The sequence below is a fragment of the Phallusia mammillata genome, chromosome 8 (genome assembly GCF_965637545.1).
Source record: "Phallusia mammillata chromosome 8, kaPhaMamm4.hap1.1, whole genome shotgun sequence".
Lineage (NCBI taxonomy): Eukaryota > Metazoa > Chordata > Ascidiacea > Phlebobranchia > Ascidiidae > Phallusia > Phallusia mammillata.
In genome coordinates, this window is record NC_137259.1 from 14949661 (window position 1) to 14967899 (window position 18239).

General features: G+C 38.1%; 3 protein-coding genes and 1 pseudogene across 5 annotated transcripts in view; 1 reads left to right on the forward strand and 3 right to left on the reverse strand.

Moving 5' to 3' along the window:
• Nucleotides 1-22: 22 nt before the first annotated feature.
• On the reverse strand, nt 23-1013 carry LOC145205660 (actin-like protein 6B pseudogene; annotated as a pseudogene).
• Nucleotides 1014-1114: 101 nt separating this feature from the next.
• Nucleotides 1115-4217, forward strand: LOC145205656 (uncharacterized). Its single transcript, XM_080078393.1, has one exon. The coding sequence runs from the start codon at nt 1254-1256 to the stop codon at nt 2349-2351; it is 1098 nt and encodes a 365-aa protein (XP_079934519.1). The 5' UTR covers nt 1115-1253; the 3' UTR covers nt 2352-4217.
• A 307-nt stretch (nt 4218-4524) lies between these two features.
• LOC145205661 (uncharacterized) lies at nt 4525-6460 on the reverse strand. Its single transcript, XM_080078396.1, has 3 exons — nt 6341-6460; nt 6042-6154; nt 4525-5555 (listed from the first exon to the last, which is right to left on the reverse strand). Exons 1-3 carry the CDS (start codon nt 6447-6449, stop codon nt 5406-5408), a joined length of 372 nt encoding a protein of 123 aa, XP_079934522.1. The 5' UTR covers nt 6450-6460; the 3' UTR covers nt 4525-5405.
• A 224-nt stretch (nt 6461-6684) lies between these two features.
• The window catches only part of LOC145205655 (E-selectin-like), a 16051-nt gene continuing 4496 nt past the window's right edge, over nt 6685-18239 (reverse strand). The window contains exons 2-13 of one of the 3 annotated variants that reach the window (XM_080078391.1): nt 15872-16117; nt 15279-15443; nt 14712-14957; nt 13916-14002; nt 13695-13799; nt 13434-13622; nt 11257-11442; nt 10965-11077; nt 10367-10481; nt 7957-8043; nt 7664-7831; nt 6685-6746 (exon numbers count right to left, since the gene is read on the reverse strand). In XM_080078391.1, the coding sequence (XP_079934517.1) occupies nt 10419-10481; nt 10965-11077; nt 11257-11442; nt 13434-13622; nt 13695-13799; nt 13916-14002; nt 14712-14957; nt 15279-15443; nt 15872-16117 (1400 nt within the window). In that variant the 3' untranslated portion in view covers nt 6685-6746; nt 7664-7831; nt 7957-8043; nt 10367-10418. Of the gene's footprint in view, nt 6747-7663; nt 7832-7956; nt 8044-10366; nt 10542-10964; nt 11078-11256; nt 11443-13433; nt 13623-13694; nt 13800-13915; nt 14003-14711; nt 14958-15278; nt 15444-15871; nt 16118-18239 lie in introns of all 3 variants that reach the window. The other 2 variants (XM_080078390.1, XM_080078392.1) reach the window with 2 other exon arrangements.

An 18239-nucleotide genomic window follows, 5' to 3' on the forward strand; every position in this document is an offset into this window, starting at 1 on the left:
AAATAACAGCCCAAATAGACGTAAAAAGCGACATGCTTTATTGTTCAAACGTTTCGGTGCTCATGCCATCATCAGTGATATGAAGGCCACATCGATGGCACCCATTTATATACACTTTAGTCGCATAAAAGAATGATAAAAAAGGGCGAAACAAGCGTCGCATAAAAACGATAGATAAAAAAGGTGCGCAGAAGCGAGGTGTAAGCCACCTGCAAATGTGTGCGTCTGACCAAACAGGTGCAGAGCAACTACGACATACTTGCGTTAAAGGACATTTTCTTTCAACACATGATTTTCCACCCTCCTCATACTCTAACTTAGAGATCCACATCTGTTGGAATGTCGCCAATGAAGCAAGGATTGATCCACCAATCCAAGGGGGGTATTTTCTCTCCACACTGCTGCTTGTACAGTTCACTTTTAATCTCATAGTTGGAGGGGTTTTGCTAGAAAGCTCCCAGTTTAATCTATCCGTGAAACCTTGTAGCAGTGTGTTGCCTCCTGTCACAATGACACTGTTGTACAGCCCAGGTCTAATATCCACGTCGCACATGTTTATACAACTTGTGACCACATGAGGGACACCGAGCATTGAATTTGGTGCAGCACCCCTGACATTTATAGGGTTAAACAAGTTCTCAACAACAGACAATCGCTCGGGACCAAACTCATGGTTAAATCCATTCAGAAAGTAGTATGGCACCTTAGCCATATTCATGCACTCCATTTCATTGTATGTGGTGTCTGAAACTTGAAGGATTGAGGTAGCAAAATCTTTAAGTGTATGATTAAGCATGTAGCGTTTCCAAGACTCTGTTACTTCAGGAAGGTTTTTCTTCTTTTCCCACTTTGCCGGGGCATCTACTTTAACTTCCTCTTTTGATGCCACCATATAATGTGGTACAACATCTATATTCATTGATTTTAACATTTCCCGGCATTGCATTAGTACAAAATCTCCAGCTGCTTGTCTAGATGTGCCCTATTTTAACACTTGCAGTAGTCTACTATTTTTGCTGTAAAACGACTTGTGACCAAAAAAAGGCGGTATTCGTTTTTACCAGAGAAGTAGAGAGAAGGTCCTTCTTACTGCCGGACTCGTAGTGATCATGGGAGCTGGAATTTTCCTTTACACTTTCTGGTCCGTGTAACGGCAAGCCCTACACACGATTGTCATCAGCCTTGCGTGTGTGTGCATTGTGTTTTTGTGCGTTGCTAGGACGATTTGGAAATGACGAAATATTTCCATTGTTATGTGTTTTGGCTTGTTAACCCCACATATCTTGAATGTAGGCTTTGGTCACTTTTGTTTGGGGTATTTTCTTAAGCAACAAACCTTGAATTGTGCTCCATTGTTTGCAGACGTAATGATGAACCATGTGGTTAACAAAGCTCTCAACGCAGCACCGGACCAGCATCGACCAAAATTACTGTGCCGCTATGTCGACGATATTTTCGCAACTTTTTCCGATCCAAACTCAATCGATATATTTTTTAACAACATGAACAAGATCCACAGAAACATCAAATTCAAAAAGGAAGTTGAACAAGAACAAAGGATTCCCTTTCTAGATGTGTTGGTAGATCGCTCAGGCGGCCATTTCTCCACCACCACATACCGAAAGCCGACGTGCACAGGCCTTTATGCAAAATGGGCCAGTTTTGTACCATTTCAATACAAAGTCAACCTTGCCTGTTCGGTGCTAAATAGGGCATACAGGATTGAGGGTAACTATATCAACATGCATAGGGAATTTATGCGCATCAAAGGCTTTCTACTTCAAAATGGATATCCGGCCAAGTTCGTATCCAGGTGTATTAGGTTGGTGTTAAACAGACGCTACGTCAATGTAGCTAAGTCCACAGATTTGGATTCCAACACCAAATTTAGTTGCATCAAACTACCATACCTTGGCGACATCAACCACCACATACAGAAAGAACTCTTCAGTTTTATCCTTAAAGCAACAGACGGAAAGGTCCGTGTACGTTCTTTCCACCAAACACAGAAGCTTGTGAAAGCATTTGTGCATAAAGATATGCAAGGATTACTCAACCGATCTTCGGTTGTTTACAGACTGAAATGTTCTTGTGGAAAAACCTACATTGGAGAAACCAGGCGAAACCTTGGAACGCGAGTTCATGAACACCAACAAATCGAAACGTCCGGGGTGTGTCAACACCTTCAGGCCAACAAAGACCATGTAGTGGACTTTAAAAACCCGGAAGTGCTTGGGACAGCCAGGGACCGCTATCGACTAATGTTACTGGAATCAATTTTCATTCAACGCTATAAACCGGAATTAAACGTTGATTCTAAGTCGGTTCCTCTGTATTTGTTTAATACCTAATTAACTTATTGCGTATTTTTGATGTGACGTGCTGTCCTACTATTGTTTCTTTGTTTGTAAATATATTGTATGTCGTAGTTGCTCTGCACCTGTTTGGTCAGACGCACACTCGCAGGTGGCTTACACCTCGCTTCTGCGCACCTTTTTATCTATCGTTTTTATGCGACGCTTGGTTCGCACCTTTTTATCATTCTTTTATGCGACTAAAGTGTATATAACTGGGTGCCATTGATGTGGCCTTCATATCACTGATGATGGCATGAGCACCGAAACGTTTGAACAATAAAGCATGTCGCTTTTTACGTCTATTTGGGCCGTTATTTTCACCATTAAACTTATGAACAGATCCGTATATGTGTGAAGTTATTTTGTCACAACGATAGTGTCAAATACGACTATGATCTAAATTGAAAAATATTTTTTCTCGAAACCCATCGTATGACGGGTTACAGAACCAGTTAAAGCCATTTCTTCAAATATTTATGTTCGTAACAGACGACCCCCTTGTCAACTAAACAAAGTACGATTTGGTGGTGCCACTGAGAATTCAGCTAAAGGGAATTACCACTTTTGCATCAATTTAATCTGGTTTGTTTAAAAATACTATGGAGTCAATGTTTAGACAAAATGTCAAGTGCCAAGGGAGACAAAAGTTGTCAGGTGACTGTAAGCTTGTTGAAGAAATATTATGTTATCAAACAGACTTGCATCAAAATTCTATTTTAAGGTTTTGTTTGTGCAATTGCAATTTTCATCATGGAAAGATTCTGTGGTTGAGTTTTGAAGGAAAAACCATGCAATATTGTACACTCATATGCTGCAGTTTAAATTATAATGAAGAGGTTGTGCAACTAAAGGGCAAGTTTTTTAACATCAGCTATTTTTTTTAACTTGTTCGTAGAGTGCAACGTTATTGGCCTCAACAGGGTTCATTTTGGGAAGGCCGTGAATATTTGCAGGTTGGAGGTCAGGTTGATGTCGAAAAATTTAGAAAGTGTTGAAAAGGAGATTCCAAGATCTTTGAAAAGGCCGCTGATTTCTCTGATGAGAAAAAAGTCCCAAACTTTAGAAAATAATGAACAGGGATGATGATGGAGATGAAACATTATGATATAAAATATGATTTAGATATTTATATTTCATTTCTACTGCAGTCAGGTTTTTACAGATTTATTTCAAAGTTCACATGTGTTTAAGGTTATGGGACAGTTGCATTTTTAACACAAGATTATTTTGAGGCAATGCACATTCTATAGATGTTACAAATGGGAAGATGGGTGGCTTGGCAGAAGCAAGAAATGTTGGAAATAGAATTGAAGGTTGCAATAACTAGAGGCACTATTTTTTGGTGTCTGCCTGTTTTTTGGCATTAAATATTTGCACAAACTTCACAGAACTTTAACAGCTATATGTAGCCATTGTGACTTATCAGTTTCATTTCTTTGTGTAGCCCAAATGTATACCCAACTAGCCCATAAAAGTGAATACCCTTGTTTTTTGTGCTGAGTTTGTTATGTCATAAAATCTTATTTAAGGTTATTGACCAGGATTCATGTATACTAACAAACAACAATTTAACAAAAAATGTTGATAGGATTGACAAGATTCTTGTATACTGTCAGAAAATGATACAGTGTTGGCAGAATGAAAAACATGATGGAAATGCTGTGAGTGAAGCATAACAATTGACAACTATCAATAAATCAACATTTTGTTTGAAAACCAATGAACACTCAATTTGGAACATTTGATCTATTTGAAACTAAACTTGATAAAAAAAAAACAATTTCGCAATGCACCAGCAAATGGAATTTGTCTGCTTACCTAAGTTTTCTGACGAAATGCAAAAAGTGTAACTGAAGTTTAGTAGTCAGGTAACCATAAAGCCATATACAATTCTTCTGGTTAGAGTGCTACAAAAATTAAATTGTCTCCCGAGATACACCTTTCCTACGGAATATGTTTACATTTACACTAATGATGATAGATATCAGTGATAATGTTGTCAGCAATAATAGCAATACCCCAGAACTACAATATATCGGTGACTACGATTCTTATCACATCATTTCTTGTCAGTGTTGCTCAGAAAACACTGTTTATTTGGGTGGTCTGGCTGCTTGTGGTGAATTGGTTGCCATTGCTGAAACACGTGGATCAGTTACCTATAAACACAAAAGTATATGTAAAGTGTACTTGCATTCAAGAATGTCATGTAATTAGCACTGAACCGCACTAGACATGAGAAAAAAATTGATATTATTTTTAACTTTGCTCAACAGGCCCATGAGTGGTTACAAAATCTGTTCTATCTGAAGGGGACAAAAGATAAGAAAATATCCCGCTAAATCTAACGAACCTAGTTGGGTTGTTAAAAAATTAGTCTCCTAGCAGTCTTTACTCTGCACCAATAAAGTACGTAAAGAAATATTTATTTGTTCGCAAAATATTTTGCAACGAAAGTTGCAACAACCTATCATTTTGTTTAATAATTATTGCCATGAACAGAAAGCTTAAAGTAATTGTAGTAACAGTCGAAAAACAACGATTCCACATTTTCGCAAACTTGTACCTAACCTCAAAGTCTCGTTTGTTTATAGCAGTGGTCAAGTATGAGTCTCGCAGGGTTAAAGAATGGGTCGCGCTGTGGTGATTTAATTCTGCCCAAACGAACTTTTTTCATTTCAATTCTCCTTTCAATTTTCAAAAGGTTGAAGACCACTTCTCTAAACGGTATCCGCCAACATAAGCATATTTTATAGCAAGCAAATCACAAAAAGTTGTCTGTGTTTGGTTGCCTTTTGAACACTGTTACACCAAATGAAATTCTCGTTTGAGGTGCGTGGCATCATGAAAAACGTTTTACTCTTTGTAAGTTGACGAGCTAACATCTCAGGCTATCGCGCCAACGAAACAAATGGCACATCTCTATGACAGCATATATCTGTTGTAAAAGTTTCATTTAAATACATCAACGATTTTATGCCCAAAGAGGATGGATAACTTAAAGGTAGAAATAAGAAACAGAGTAAAATAAAGATGAAATTCTCATAATTATTTTAACACAATTTTACTCAATAGATAACTACCAGCTGGCGAAGCAACACAGTAGTACGATCTGACATCAGCTGTCCAAAACCCTCCAGGTAAACACGTAATTGTTCTGTCAAACTTTTCTGCAAGTTCTTCTGATTGGTTGTCGCACTGTAAACATTGTTCCTTTTTAAACTTACGAGTTTTTTTTTGCATTTTACCCAGCTCAAAGTCCAAAATAAAAAAACGTAGTTTTTAAAAGTATTATTATGTGCAATTTTAATTAGTTGTTGGAAAAATGAGCTTGCATTATAATCAAATATTAGAGAATTATTGATGTAAAACTGATGACTGATGTAAAACAGACTAAAAAATTCCAAATCTCATCTGTTTTTTATTGTTTGTCAAGAATAATTCGTTGTACCACAACAAATTTAAACTCTTATAGCTGCAGCCGCTAAATCGTTTTAAATCGTACATAACATAAATGAAACATATACAATGTAAGTATGTTTTGCAAGATGAATTTACGACACGATATTTATGGCCATGAAAATGTAGAATAGAACGCAAGCCAAACATATCCTTGTTATCAAGTTTTTTTAGAGTAAACAACGGTTTGATAATAAACAAAACAATAATAACAGTACAGGTTACCTCCATTGTGATAGTGCTTCCGCTGGGAAACGTTTCCGGTAATGAATTTCTGTCGTAACCGCGAACAACAACACCCTCCTTTATTCTTGAGACTTGAAAGAAGCACCGAAGAGCTAGAGAAAAACTGAACGTTAAAGCTGAATCTGACAGAATCTGAAAATGATTTGAAAAGTTGTTTTTGTTCGTTTTTACTCTTTCGTATGATTACCGAACATCCGTGAACGGTCGATGTCTGTCTTTTAACTTGCTGAGAGTTTGTTTACGTTCTGTCTTCAAATATATATTTTACGGTTACTTACGGTCACAAGTTGGTGATGAAGAAGGCGACCATCCGCAAGAGTCATAAATCAGCACCTCAGTATCTGTTCGAAAACCGGCATTGCAGCGGACATGAGCGCGTTGTCCCATATTCAATCTTTCTAAAAGTGTCCCTTGATAAACGATACGTCCATTGCTTGGATTTCTCAGCTTATTGCATCGGTGAACTGCAAAACATGAAATACACTTTTCCCATTAAAAAAGCACAGAAGGTTAAAATCGCCGCCAAGATGGCCGAGTGGTTAGCGCAACCGCTTTTTGATCACAAGGTCATGGGTTCCAATCCTATCTCGGTCGCTTGTGTTTCCCTGAGCAAGAAACTTAAGCGGCATTGCTTCAACCCAGTGGTTTCAGATTGGTTGAACCAAAATTGAAGTCACCAACTGCCTAAAACCGAAAAAATCAAATAAAAAATGTTCAACGGACATGCGATAAAACAGGCAGCTCGACGGCGAACTCATTGTGAGCATAACGCATTCAGGCGTTGCCCACCCACCGAGGATAAAAATGAAACAAACAAACAAACAAACAAACAACAAGTTACATATCAGTTACTTAAATCGTAGGCCACAGCATTGATGCGTATCCACTAAATTTGAAAAATATGCAGCCAGTATTGAATCACGTGTTGTATACTAATGTTGTATTTTTCATATTTTAAGATTATTTGTTTCCTTCACTCATCACACGACATCCATGCAAAAAATGTCAGGGACCTCAATATAATCCTGAGCTAGTTACTACATTCACATATCTTTGGTCTAAATCTAAACCTAAACTATATGTCACATATTTGCATGTGGAATGCGTGCCTCTCCCCGTGCAATGTAGATGCATTTGTAAAAAAAAATTTGATGTGCAGGGCTGATTGCATCGTATCCGCTATGACCTGATTTGTCGGTCTCTGTCGTTTCGACCCGTGCGCATTTTTGCGCAGGCTTTAGCGAAGATGAAAATTATTATTACCACAAATGCGTGCAGTGTACGCGATGTAATCGCAATTTAACACTGAAATGAAGCTAATAATATGTTTGAGTACTAATAATTACAAAGTTAGAAATATTGCAATAAGATATTAAAAAAGGTAGGATTAAAATATAAAAAGGCCGCTATGAGCCTGTGCTGTGGCATAATTTATTAAGTTTACATATTTGCTACAGGTATTTTATAACGTCACGTTTACGTTTGTGGATAATTGTAAACTATTAATTGAAACCAACTTGTTTCCAATTTTTTCAAAGACAAACGTGAAAAGTTAGACAAATGAACGGCTACACGATGTTAATAAAACAAAAAAATCTTACCAATGCAGGTTGGAGTAGCTTTGTCCCATTCTCCGCCATCCAGACAAGCAACCCGTTTGGGTCCGACCATATGAAAGCCGGGTCCACATCGAAATGTATACATTCTCACTGGACCGCTGGGGACACGATAATAGCTTAAATTTTCGTCATTTCTTGGAGGACATGCACCTGTAAAACGTTGTTGGTTTTAGAACAAAATCGGTACTGTTTTTTTAATAAATAAATAAATAAATAATTTATTTCCTATCGACGTTAACCAGATTTCAATCAGAAGCAGGTACATATTAACATACCAAGATCAGTCAAAGGAAGATCAGCTGTTGTTGTAGTGGGTTGGGTTATAGATGTGATCGGAATGTCGTTTGGTGTGCTTTCGGGTTCTTTAAAATGTAAAATCTCATTTATAAATTAGGCAACTGAGATTGTCATTGTCACAACTGGACATTGCTGAAAATCCTGATTGGACAGTTACATTAAATGCCATGTTTTGCGAAAACGCGTCATTTTCAGAAATTTGAAAGGTTGGCTTAGCACATATTGCCAATGTACACTATTGCCTCATAACATTTCTAAACATTATAGTTTCATCTTATTTGCGAGTAATTGCCGATTTCTATTGATTCCCGCTTTTCCTCAGTACAACTTGTGTTGTAATCTATTGCGTTGTGTGGCGTAATAATCGACTGCCAGTTTTGTGTGATAACGCAACGTGATTTAGTTCTTTTCGTTGCTGACTTCCGTGGAGCACGGTGCCCCGTCGGTTGATTTAGAAAAGGCTGTTTATTGTCGTGTTGACGCTTATTGGTGCGTCACTTTGTACACATGTGTTCTATGTCTCCCCAAGCGTGAATTATTATGATGAATGCGAACTTAACTGCAATGACCTAAAATGTTATTCGCTTTGTAATAGTTGTACTGTACGTGTAGTTGGGTTTAAACAAAGTGCTTAAGTTGCAGTTTATTTACGCAGTATTCCTGTTTTCTTCTCACGTGAAGCGTGACTTATTCCTGTACTGTCACCCAACATAGCTTGATAAGGACTGTGTGTGACGTCATAAAGGCGCATCGTGGTGATATATGTTATTGTATGTTTAGGTGTGTACCAGTAATTGATGCGAGTTGAATACCCATTTACTCTCTCCGGTTACCACAACAGTTGGCAAGATTTGTGCTATATTTCTGCATTTAAAACACAGTGTGGTAATGTCATGCTTTATGCAGAAACCGTTTCCTATTCGTTTTCCATCGTCTCTTACCGTCCTCTTTGTCCTGCATTCAAAGAATTCGCCTAATAAGATCAGCAAAACACCTATCTGTGTGGACTGCTTGTTGGTGGCTGTTAGGAATCGCGTTTAAATTCTCTTCTCGTGTGACGTTCCGCGCTATGACCGGAGCGCGTTCACGGGACGTTACAATTATTTCTCTAATTTCAATTTATATAACCGTAGGCAACGTTTTTATAACTTTTGTTGATGTCTAAAGGCAGAAACTCCCGGGTCCCAACATATTTAATTTGTAAAAGGTGAATTTCAAGAAGTAAACATAAAAAAGTTTGTCAAATGCAGCTATTGAAATTTTTTATGCATTATGCGATATGTAGTCAAACTACCCTAAGCTCATTCATTATATTGTTTGAACTTTAAGATCTATTTCAAAGAGCAGATGAGGTGAATAGTGGGGCTGTGTGTGAAATACAACAATCGATAATTCAAAATTTACGTGAAGCGGATCCTGCGAGTTGTACTAGCAGTCAAATCTAGTTTTGAGCAGGGAGTCGAAGCGGTTTGAGCGGTTTATGTTATTGAACCCGAACCGCTAATTACGATTTTTAAATAAACGTACCGGAGTTGAAGCCCATATTTTGTTTGGCGTTGAATCCGAATTAAACCAGTAAAAATGAAGTCTTTATCATATTTTGTGATTTTTTTCAAAACAGCGCGATATAACAATCATAGGGCGTATCAAAAATAACAATACACGGTCAAAAATCTTTTGGAGTTTGCTAAGGTCAGGTAGATAATGGGTAGAATTAAAATTAAAGGAATGAAAATTTGATCCGGTTTAAAAACCACAAACCGGTTTGGACCGGATAATTTTCCCGTACCGGAACATAACCCGAACTCGAAAATATACATTTTAAAAACCTGAACCCCTAAAAACAAAACGAAGTGAACCCGAACCGAGCCTGAACCCTTACCACAAGCGGTTCGTCTCCCTGGTTTTAAGTGTTAACTGCAGCTTTCGTATTGCTGGGTGTTGCCCACATTTATTAATCTAATTGCCCAAATTTGCTCAAACGACAAGAACTTTTGTACAAACTAGCAATCTCACATTTTGTCATAAAGGTTGAAGAACACTGCTCTAAACGGGATCTGCCAACATACGCATTTTTATAGCAAGTAGATCACAAAAAAGTTGTCTGTGTTTGGTTGCCTTTAGAACACTTTTACACCAAATGAACTTTTCGTTTGAGGTGTGTGGCATCATGAAAAACGTTTTACTCTTTGTGAGTTAACGAGCTAACATCTCAGGCTATGGCGTGACAGCACATACCAGATGTAAAAGTTTCATTTAAATACATCAACGATTTCATGCCCAACGAGCATGGATAACTTAATAAGAGAAATAAGAAACAGAGTAAAATAAAGATAAAATTCTCATAATTATTTCAACACAAGTTTAGCCTACTCAATAGATAATTACCAGCTGGCGAAGCAACACAGTAGTACGATCTGACATCAGCTGTCCAAAACCCTCAAGGTAAACACGTAATTGTTTTGTCAAACTTCTCTGGAAGTTCTTCTGATTGGTTGTCGCACTGTAAACATTGTTCATTTTCAAACTTACGAGTTTTTTTGCAGTTACCCAGCTTAAAGTCCTAAAAAAAAAACGGGGTTTTTAAAAGTGTTATAGCCTATGTGCAATTTTAATTAGTTTTTGGACAATGAGCTTGCATTACAATCAATTATATTAGCAAATTATTGATGTAAAACTGATGACTGGTGTACAGCAGACTAAAAAAATCCAACTCATCTTCTTTTACTGTTTGTCAAGATTAGTTCCTTTGTACCTCAACAAATTCAAACTCTTATAGCTGCAGCCGCTAAATCGTTTCAAATCGTACATAACATAAATGAAACATACACAATGTAAGTATGTTTTGCAAGATGAATTTACGACACGATATTTATGGCAATGAAAATATAGAATAGAGCGCAAGCCAGAATATGCTTGTTGTCAAGTTATTTAGAGTAAACAACGGTTTAATAAACAATTAAACAATAATAACAGTACATATTACCTCCATTGTGATAGTGCTTCCGCTTGGAAACGTTCCCGGTAATGAATTTTTGTCGTAACCGCGAACAACCACTCCTTCCGCTATTCTTGAGACTTGAAAGAAGCACGGAAAAGCTGGCAAAAAAATGAACGTTAAAGTTAAATCTAAAAGAATCTGAAAATGCTTTGAAAAGTTGTTTTTGTTCGTTTTTACTGTTACGCATGATAACCCGTGAACGGCCGATGTCTGTCTTTTAATTTGCTGAGAGTTTTCTTACGTCCTGTCTTCAAATATATATTTTACGGTTACTTACGGTTACAAGTTGGTGATGAAGAAGGCGACCATCCGCTAGGGTCGCAAATCAGTACCTCAGTAGATGTTCGATAACCGGGACTGCAGCGGACATGAGCGCGTTGTCCGATATTCAATCTTTCCATAAGTGTTCCTTGATAAACGATACGTCCATTGCTTGGATTTCTCATATTATTGCATCGGTGAACTGCAAAACATGAAATACACTTTTCGCATCAAAAAAGCACAGAAGGTTAAATCGCCGCCAAGATGGCCGAGTGGTTAGCGCAACCACCTCGAAATCTACAGATTCTCACTAGACCGCTGGGGACACGATAGAACTGTAAATTTTCGTTATTTCTTGGAGATGGACAGGTACCTGAAAAACGTTGTTGGTTTTGGAACAAATTTGGTACTGTTTTTTTTAACTAAATAAATGATTTATTTTCTTATCGACGTTAACCGGATTTCAATCAGAAGCTGACACAGTGGCACTTATTAACATACCAAGATCAGTCAACGGAAGATTAGTTGTTGTTGTAGTAGTGGGTGGGGTAGTAGATGTAACCGGAATGTCGTTTGGTGTGCTTTCGGACTCGTTAAAATATAAAATCACATTTACAAATTAAGCAACTGATATTGTCCTTGTCACAACTGGTTAATCCTGATCGGGTAGTTACATCAAATGCCATGTTTCGCGACAACCCGTAACTATCAGAAATTTAAAAGGTTGGCTTAGCGCGTATTGCCAATGTATACTATTGCCTCAAAAATTGTAAAACATTATACTCTAATTTGCTTTATATAGCCGTAACCAACGTTTTTATAACCTTTAATTATGTCTAAAGGCCGAAACTTCCGCGTCCCAACACATTCAATATGTAAATGGTGAATTTCAAGAAGTAAACATAACTTAAGAAAATTTGTCCAATGCAGCTATCGACATTTTTTAATGAATTACACGATACGTAGTCAAACTACCCTAATGTCATTCATTATATTGTTTGAAGTTTGAGATCTATTTCAAATAACAGATGAGGTTAATGGTGGGGCTGTGAGTGAAATACAACAATCGATAATTTAAAATTTGCGTGAAGCGGACCCTGCGAGTTGTATTACCAGTCGAACCTGGTTTTGAGCAGGGAGTCAAACCGGTTTGAGCGGTTTATTTTATTAAACCCGAACCGAATCCGAACCGCTAATTACGATTTTTAAATAAACGAACCGGAGTTGAAGCCCACACTTTGTTCGGCGTTGGATTCGAATTAAACCAGTAAAAATGCAGTCTTTATTATATTTTGTAATTTTTTTTAAAACAGCGCGATATAACAGTAACAGGGCGTATCAAATATAACAATACACGGTCAAAATTCTTTTGTAGTTTGTTAAGGTCAGGTAGATGATGGGTAGAATTAAAATTGGAGGAATGAAAATTTGATCCGATTTAAAAACCACAAACCGGTTTGGACCGGATAATTTTCCCGAACCAGAACATAACCCGAACCCAAAAATATACATTTTTAAAAACCTGAACCGAACCTGAACCCCTAAAAACAAAACAAAGTGACCCCGAACCGAGCCTGAACCCACACGACAAGAGGTTCGACTCACTGGTTTTGAGTGTTACCTGCAGCTTTCGTATTGCTGGGTGTTGCCCACATTTATTAATCTAATTGCCCACATTTGCTTAAACGACAAGAACTTTTGTACAAACTAGCAATCTCACATTTTGTCAAAAACGTTGAAGAACACTGCTCTAAGCCGTATCTGCCAACATACGCATTTTTATAGCAAGTAGATCACAAAAAAGTTGTCTGTGTTTGGTTGCCTTTAGAACACTTTTACACCAAATAAACTTTTCGTTTGAGGTGTGTGGCATCATGAAAAACGTTTTACCCTTTGTGAGTTAACGAGCTAACATCTCAGGCTATGGCGTGACAGCACATACCAGATGTAAAAGTTTCATTTAAATACATCAACGATTTCGTGCCCAAAGAGCATGAATAACTTAATAAGAGATATAAGAAACAGAGTAAAGTAAAGATGAACTCCTCATAATTATTTTAACACAATTTTACTCAAATAGATAATTACCAGCATAATTACCATAAACATTGAGTAAAATGTTAGATGCTGTGCTTGGAAAATGCGCAAAAGGAAGAAACCATCACAGTAGGCTCGAATTTTCCATACACTTACCTCTGCAACGTGGTAACTCGCCAGACCACTGCCCCATACCCAGACAAGTAAGTACTTCGTTTCGACTTGGATTAAACCCGGCATCACAATTCACTTCAACGCGTGATCCAACTTCACGATGCGCAGACCAGGGTCCAAGGTAATGAATACTGCCGTTCAAGGGAGCAGATAATGGCGAACACCGGTAAACTGAAAATCCCAAAGTACATTGCTGGCAAATGGTGTGTAAAATCCAAATGACAGTTTTGCTTATTGTTTTACCATTTTCGCATCGAACGCCATAAAATCCATCTCTGCAGTGACATTTTACATCCACATGACATGTTGCTCCGTTTAAACACGGCAAGGTGTCACAAACGTTAAAAGCTATTAAAGCAAATTGATGTGAGATCAGTACCAACTTAGTAAATTTTGTGAAGGCAAAAGCCACAACTTACAAAAGCAAACTGATGTCCCCACGAAACTTGAAACAAGTTACTTACGTATTTGGCACTTGTCTCCGATAAATTCTGAAGGGCAGTCGCAACTACCATCAGAAGTACAAGAACCACCATTCAAACATCGACAACCTGTTATACGACATTTTAGATAAATAACGAATTATAACTTTGAGGTACGAACTCTAATTAACGTGTTAGTATGTGCGTGAATTATCAGCATACATGGTTTGTTTAACGACTGATCATATTGTTTCTAACGAAAAATATTCAACCTTTTTAATATGTTTCCATGCTCTTTGGCTGTTTAATAAATCAGTGGTCTTCACTGAAAAATCTTTTCCAGGGCACTCAAATCAATCGCCTTTTAGGTTGAAAACAATAGGCACTATTCGCTCACATCAACTCAACTAGATTTACAGAATTAAAAAATACTTTGCAGTTTAGGAAGCGCTAATAGCTCATTGTGAAAGCGAAACAAGTTTAAGGAAAAGTTCGATTCCATTGTAGGCTATGCGAAAGGCATGGCCTATCCCCACACATAACCTTAAAAAGGTGTTCCCGATCGCAAATTGAATGCCCAACTTTGCTCCCGAGATCACAAAAACACAACTAATCGCCAGAAGCAAAATTTATTCCAACAGCACAATGTTTATGCGCTCCATGTGCCTGGTGTTTGTTTACAAGACGTATAAATATGCTTGTAAGTTAAATTTAGTTGAGTTTTCCAGTTTTTGTATACATTTATAGTTTATACAATCAGTAATTTTGGAAAGACATCTCGACAATAAGTAAACCATACATAACTTTATCAATAACAATTCCATTCGAATCAACTTACTTTCCTGGCATATAACTTTATTACTTTTCCAACATGATACTTGTTTCAAGCAAGTCGTTTTATACAAATGTTGATATCCATTCTCCCAAATCTTCCCACATAGCTTTGTTGACATAACAACACAACTTCGTGAATGCTTTGGGGTCCATGTTTGATCAAGCCAATCTGGCATAACAAATTTGTTTCCGTCAGCCCATTTCCATTGACTGTCTCTGTTGTTTTTGTCTAAACCCAACCAATACTTATCTGAAATTAAAAGCCAACGTTAAATCTACTGAAAACATGTCAGTTAGAATCAAAAGCAGATTTCTTGCTTTATTGTGCTAACTTTTGATCTAAAAAACAATCAAATTAAAGGACACCATTACCATCAAAGCTTTTTTTATCGAGTGACAGTTTTTTTTAAAAATTAAAGCAAGCTAAGAATGGTTTTCAGAAGCCACTAATTGGATTTTTGTTTCTCTTAAAGTATCACTAGCATGTATATTTTTTGTACAGGAAGAGCGGAAGCAAGTTAAAACACGTTGTTTCAGGTGTAAAAGTAATTTTCAAATTATATTTTTTTACATTTTTGCTCACGCAATTTTCTAAAAATTGCCAGGTAAGCATCTTTTTCTTGGAGAACTGCCAACGTTCCCCCGTGTTCTCGGCACAATCTGCTGGCTTGGTCTCGATTCATCATATTGTTGAAAAACATAAACTTTTTTCCTCCGTAATAAAACACATCAGCAGCTGGCAACAATAAAACCTTGGACTTGTTGTAATTATCAAAATGTGTTGTTGGTTAGAAGGCTGTACAATGTTTGCACTTTTTGCGTTTCATGATAAAAAAAGCTTTAATTTGGTCTACTAGGGCAATCATTAGGCACTATAATGCTAAATTTGCCATGGGGTCTTATATTAGCGTTTTAGCACGGCAGTGTCAGTCTTTAAACGTAAATATTTTTGCCCGCTTTGCCAATATGATTTTATGCTTTGCCAATATGATAGCGTTGTGTTTTCTTTACTTCCGATGTCTGCTGCTATTGTTATGATCTATTACTGGAATGCATTGTACTAAAGTGGAAATGTTCAACATATATGCAACAGGTATACCCAAAGTGTAGCCTGCATTATGTAAGGTAACATCACCAAATTAAGTAACGCATGCAGAATATTACCTTCAGAACTACACGAAGCTGAATTACAATCTTTAAATTCTGTGTTGTCTCCCCTACACATTAAACTCCCATGAGGTGAACCGGGGCATCTTCGGATGCGTTTCCGGATCCCAGGGCCACAAAAGGAGCTACAAGTTCCCCATGATCCCCATTCTGCCCAATTATTCCATATGTTCCCAGATGCGGGGCCGCTCGGATCCATTGGTTGATTCAGTTCTTTAGGTGCCGGTGGGTTTTCGAATACAGCTGTTAAAGTTGTTGCCTCATTAAAACTTGTATGGAGGTAATTTGGAAACATAGAAGTACAAAATAGGACTTTCATTATTGACGCACACTGACGTAAAATAAACTATTCATTTTTGAATCTTTGAAACTTTGATTCTATTTGGTTCCATTTCGAGGAAATTAAACTTTAATTTTCGTAAACGGTTGAAGTACTGAAAGAAGGCATTATGAACTTCACCCGTATCCCAATATCCGCAAAAGCTACAATAATAAACACATGTATTTGTCACTCTGAGCAATTACATTACAATTGAAAAAAAACATTTGACGGCTAATTTGAATGTTTTCAATGTTTGATTGCATTACCACCACGCAGCAAAATAAACATAGGATTTTTAAAACAGACTGAAAATATTTTCACGTCATCAACCGTTTTGAATGTGTAGATGTATAAATTTTTTTTGATGTGTAGATATATAAATTAGTGAAAAAAACATGCTGACTATAAATACACTGTTGCTGCCAGGCATAACGTATTAACAGAATTTTTAGCTCTTCCGGCAGTTTTTTATTGTAATATGCCAACGTTTCGATGTCCCATACGAAACACCTTCATCAGGGTAATGACATACAATGCAAACACAAGTTATTATAAAGCGAAAAGGGCGGCGAAACACACACAAAAAAGGCGATAGAAATAACGCAGTGCGCACCAATGGTCGTGTGATAACACCTGGCTCAATGGTGCAAAAGCGACCGATAAGTTATCGGCATTAGAACGTCCGTTTTAACGTTCATCGTGTTGGTGTGAGAATGTATGTTCCACGACTCCAGGAAACCTCGCTTGTGAAAATCGGTTTCTCTAGCTAACACCTGGGCAGCAGAGAAGTTTATGGTGTGACCGAGGGTAGTAGCATGTTGTGCTAATGCCGATTTTTTAGCATCTTTCTTGGCTACATCCCTCTCGTGTTCTTTACGGCGCGTATTCAGAGATCTTCCCGTCTCGCCAATGTAAATCTCCTTGCACTGTTGACATGGGATCGCGTACACCACACCCCTTGCTGCGTTTGTATCAATGGGATCTTTGGGGTGCGACAGCATCTGACGTAGGGTGTTGACTGGTTTAATCCCTACTGCGACCCCAAAGTCGATTAACATGCGACGTATTACGTCTGTTAACCTAGGAATGTATGGCAAGGTAACAAATGTACGCTCTTTGGACTGAACCTTTTTCCGAGCACCCGTGGTTTTTCGGTCACGGAGGATCCAGTTCGGGTAGCCATTTAACCGCAGGGCCTGGTGTACCACCCTTCGTAATTCGGTTTGGAGCATTCCGGGTTCTGTGGTCAACCTTCGGGCCTGATCTGTCAGCGATTTCACCACAGCTCTCTTGTGGTGTAGAGGATGGTGAGACGTGAAATGCAAATAGCGCCTGGTGCTCGTTGGTTTGTGGTACACTTGTGTGGAAAGTCTCCCGTCTGTTGCCTGTAATACCTCCACATCCAGAAAGGGAAGCCGGTTGTTAGTTTGCAATTCCATGGTAAATGCGATCCCTTGTTGCACGTTGTTTAAGTGATCTAGAAACGCTGTAACCTGGCTAATATTGATGATGCAGAACGTGTCATCCACATATCTTTGCCAGAATCGTGGTGGTGTGGTAAACGTTTGGAGAGCGCGTTGTTCCACCGACTCCATGACCATATTGGCAACCACCACCGACACTGGAGAGCCCATGGCTTTATAAGCTTTTGCGCGATTCTGATACCTACAGGAAATTGCCACGTGACCCGACCAGAAAAACGGAGCAAGTTCTCAACAAATTTGTTTCTATCTTACATAAAGAACGGAAATGCATTTCGGATGCAATGTTTCATCAGTTGCACAGCACCGATGGTTCTGCCCCACGACTGTACGGACTGCCAAAAGTCCATAAAACAGATGTACCCCTTAGGCCAATCGTGTCTTTTGTTGGAAGCCCGACTTACAACCTTGCGAAATACCTGGCTCGACTATTGGCGCCCTTGGTGGGTAACACGGAATACACGGTAAAGAATTCTGAGGAGTTTGTTAAAGCAGTCACAACGCAACGGCCACTGGATGAAGACGAAACGTTGGTTTCGTTTGACGTAGTCTCGTTGTTTAC

Coding starts and splice junctions, on each gene's coding strand:
- LOC145205656 (XM_080078393.1), top strand. CDS start 1,254: ATGTGTTTTGGCTTGTTAACCCCACATATCTTGAATGTAGGCTTTGGT.
- LOC145205661 (XM_080078396.1), bottom strand. CDS start 6,449: ATGGGACAACGCGCTCATGTCCGCTGCAATGCCGGTTTTCGAACAGAT. Junction 6,155..6,340: donor TTCATCACCAACTTGTGACC/GTAAGTAACCGT, acceptor GTTTTTCTCTAG/CTCTTCGGTGCTTCTTTCAA. Junction 5,556..6,041: donor GAAGCACTATCACAATGGAG/GTAACCTGTACT, acceptor CAATGTTTACAG/TGCGACAACCAATCAGAAGA.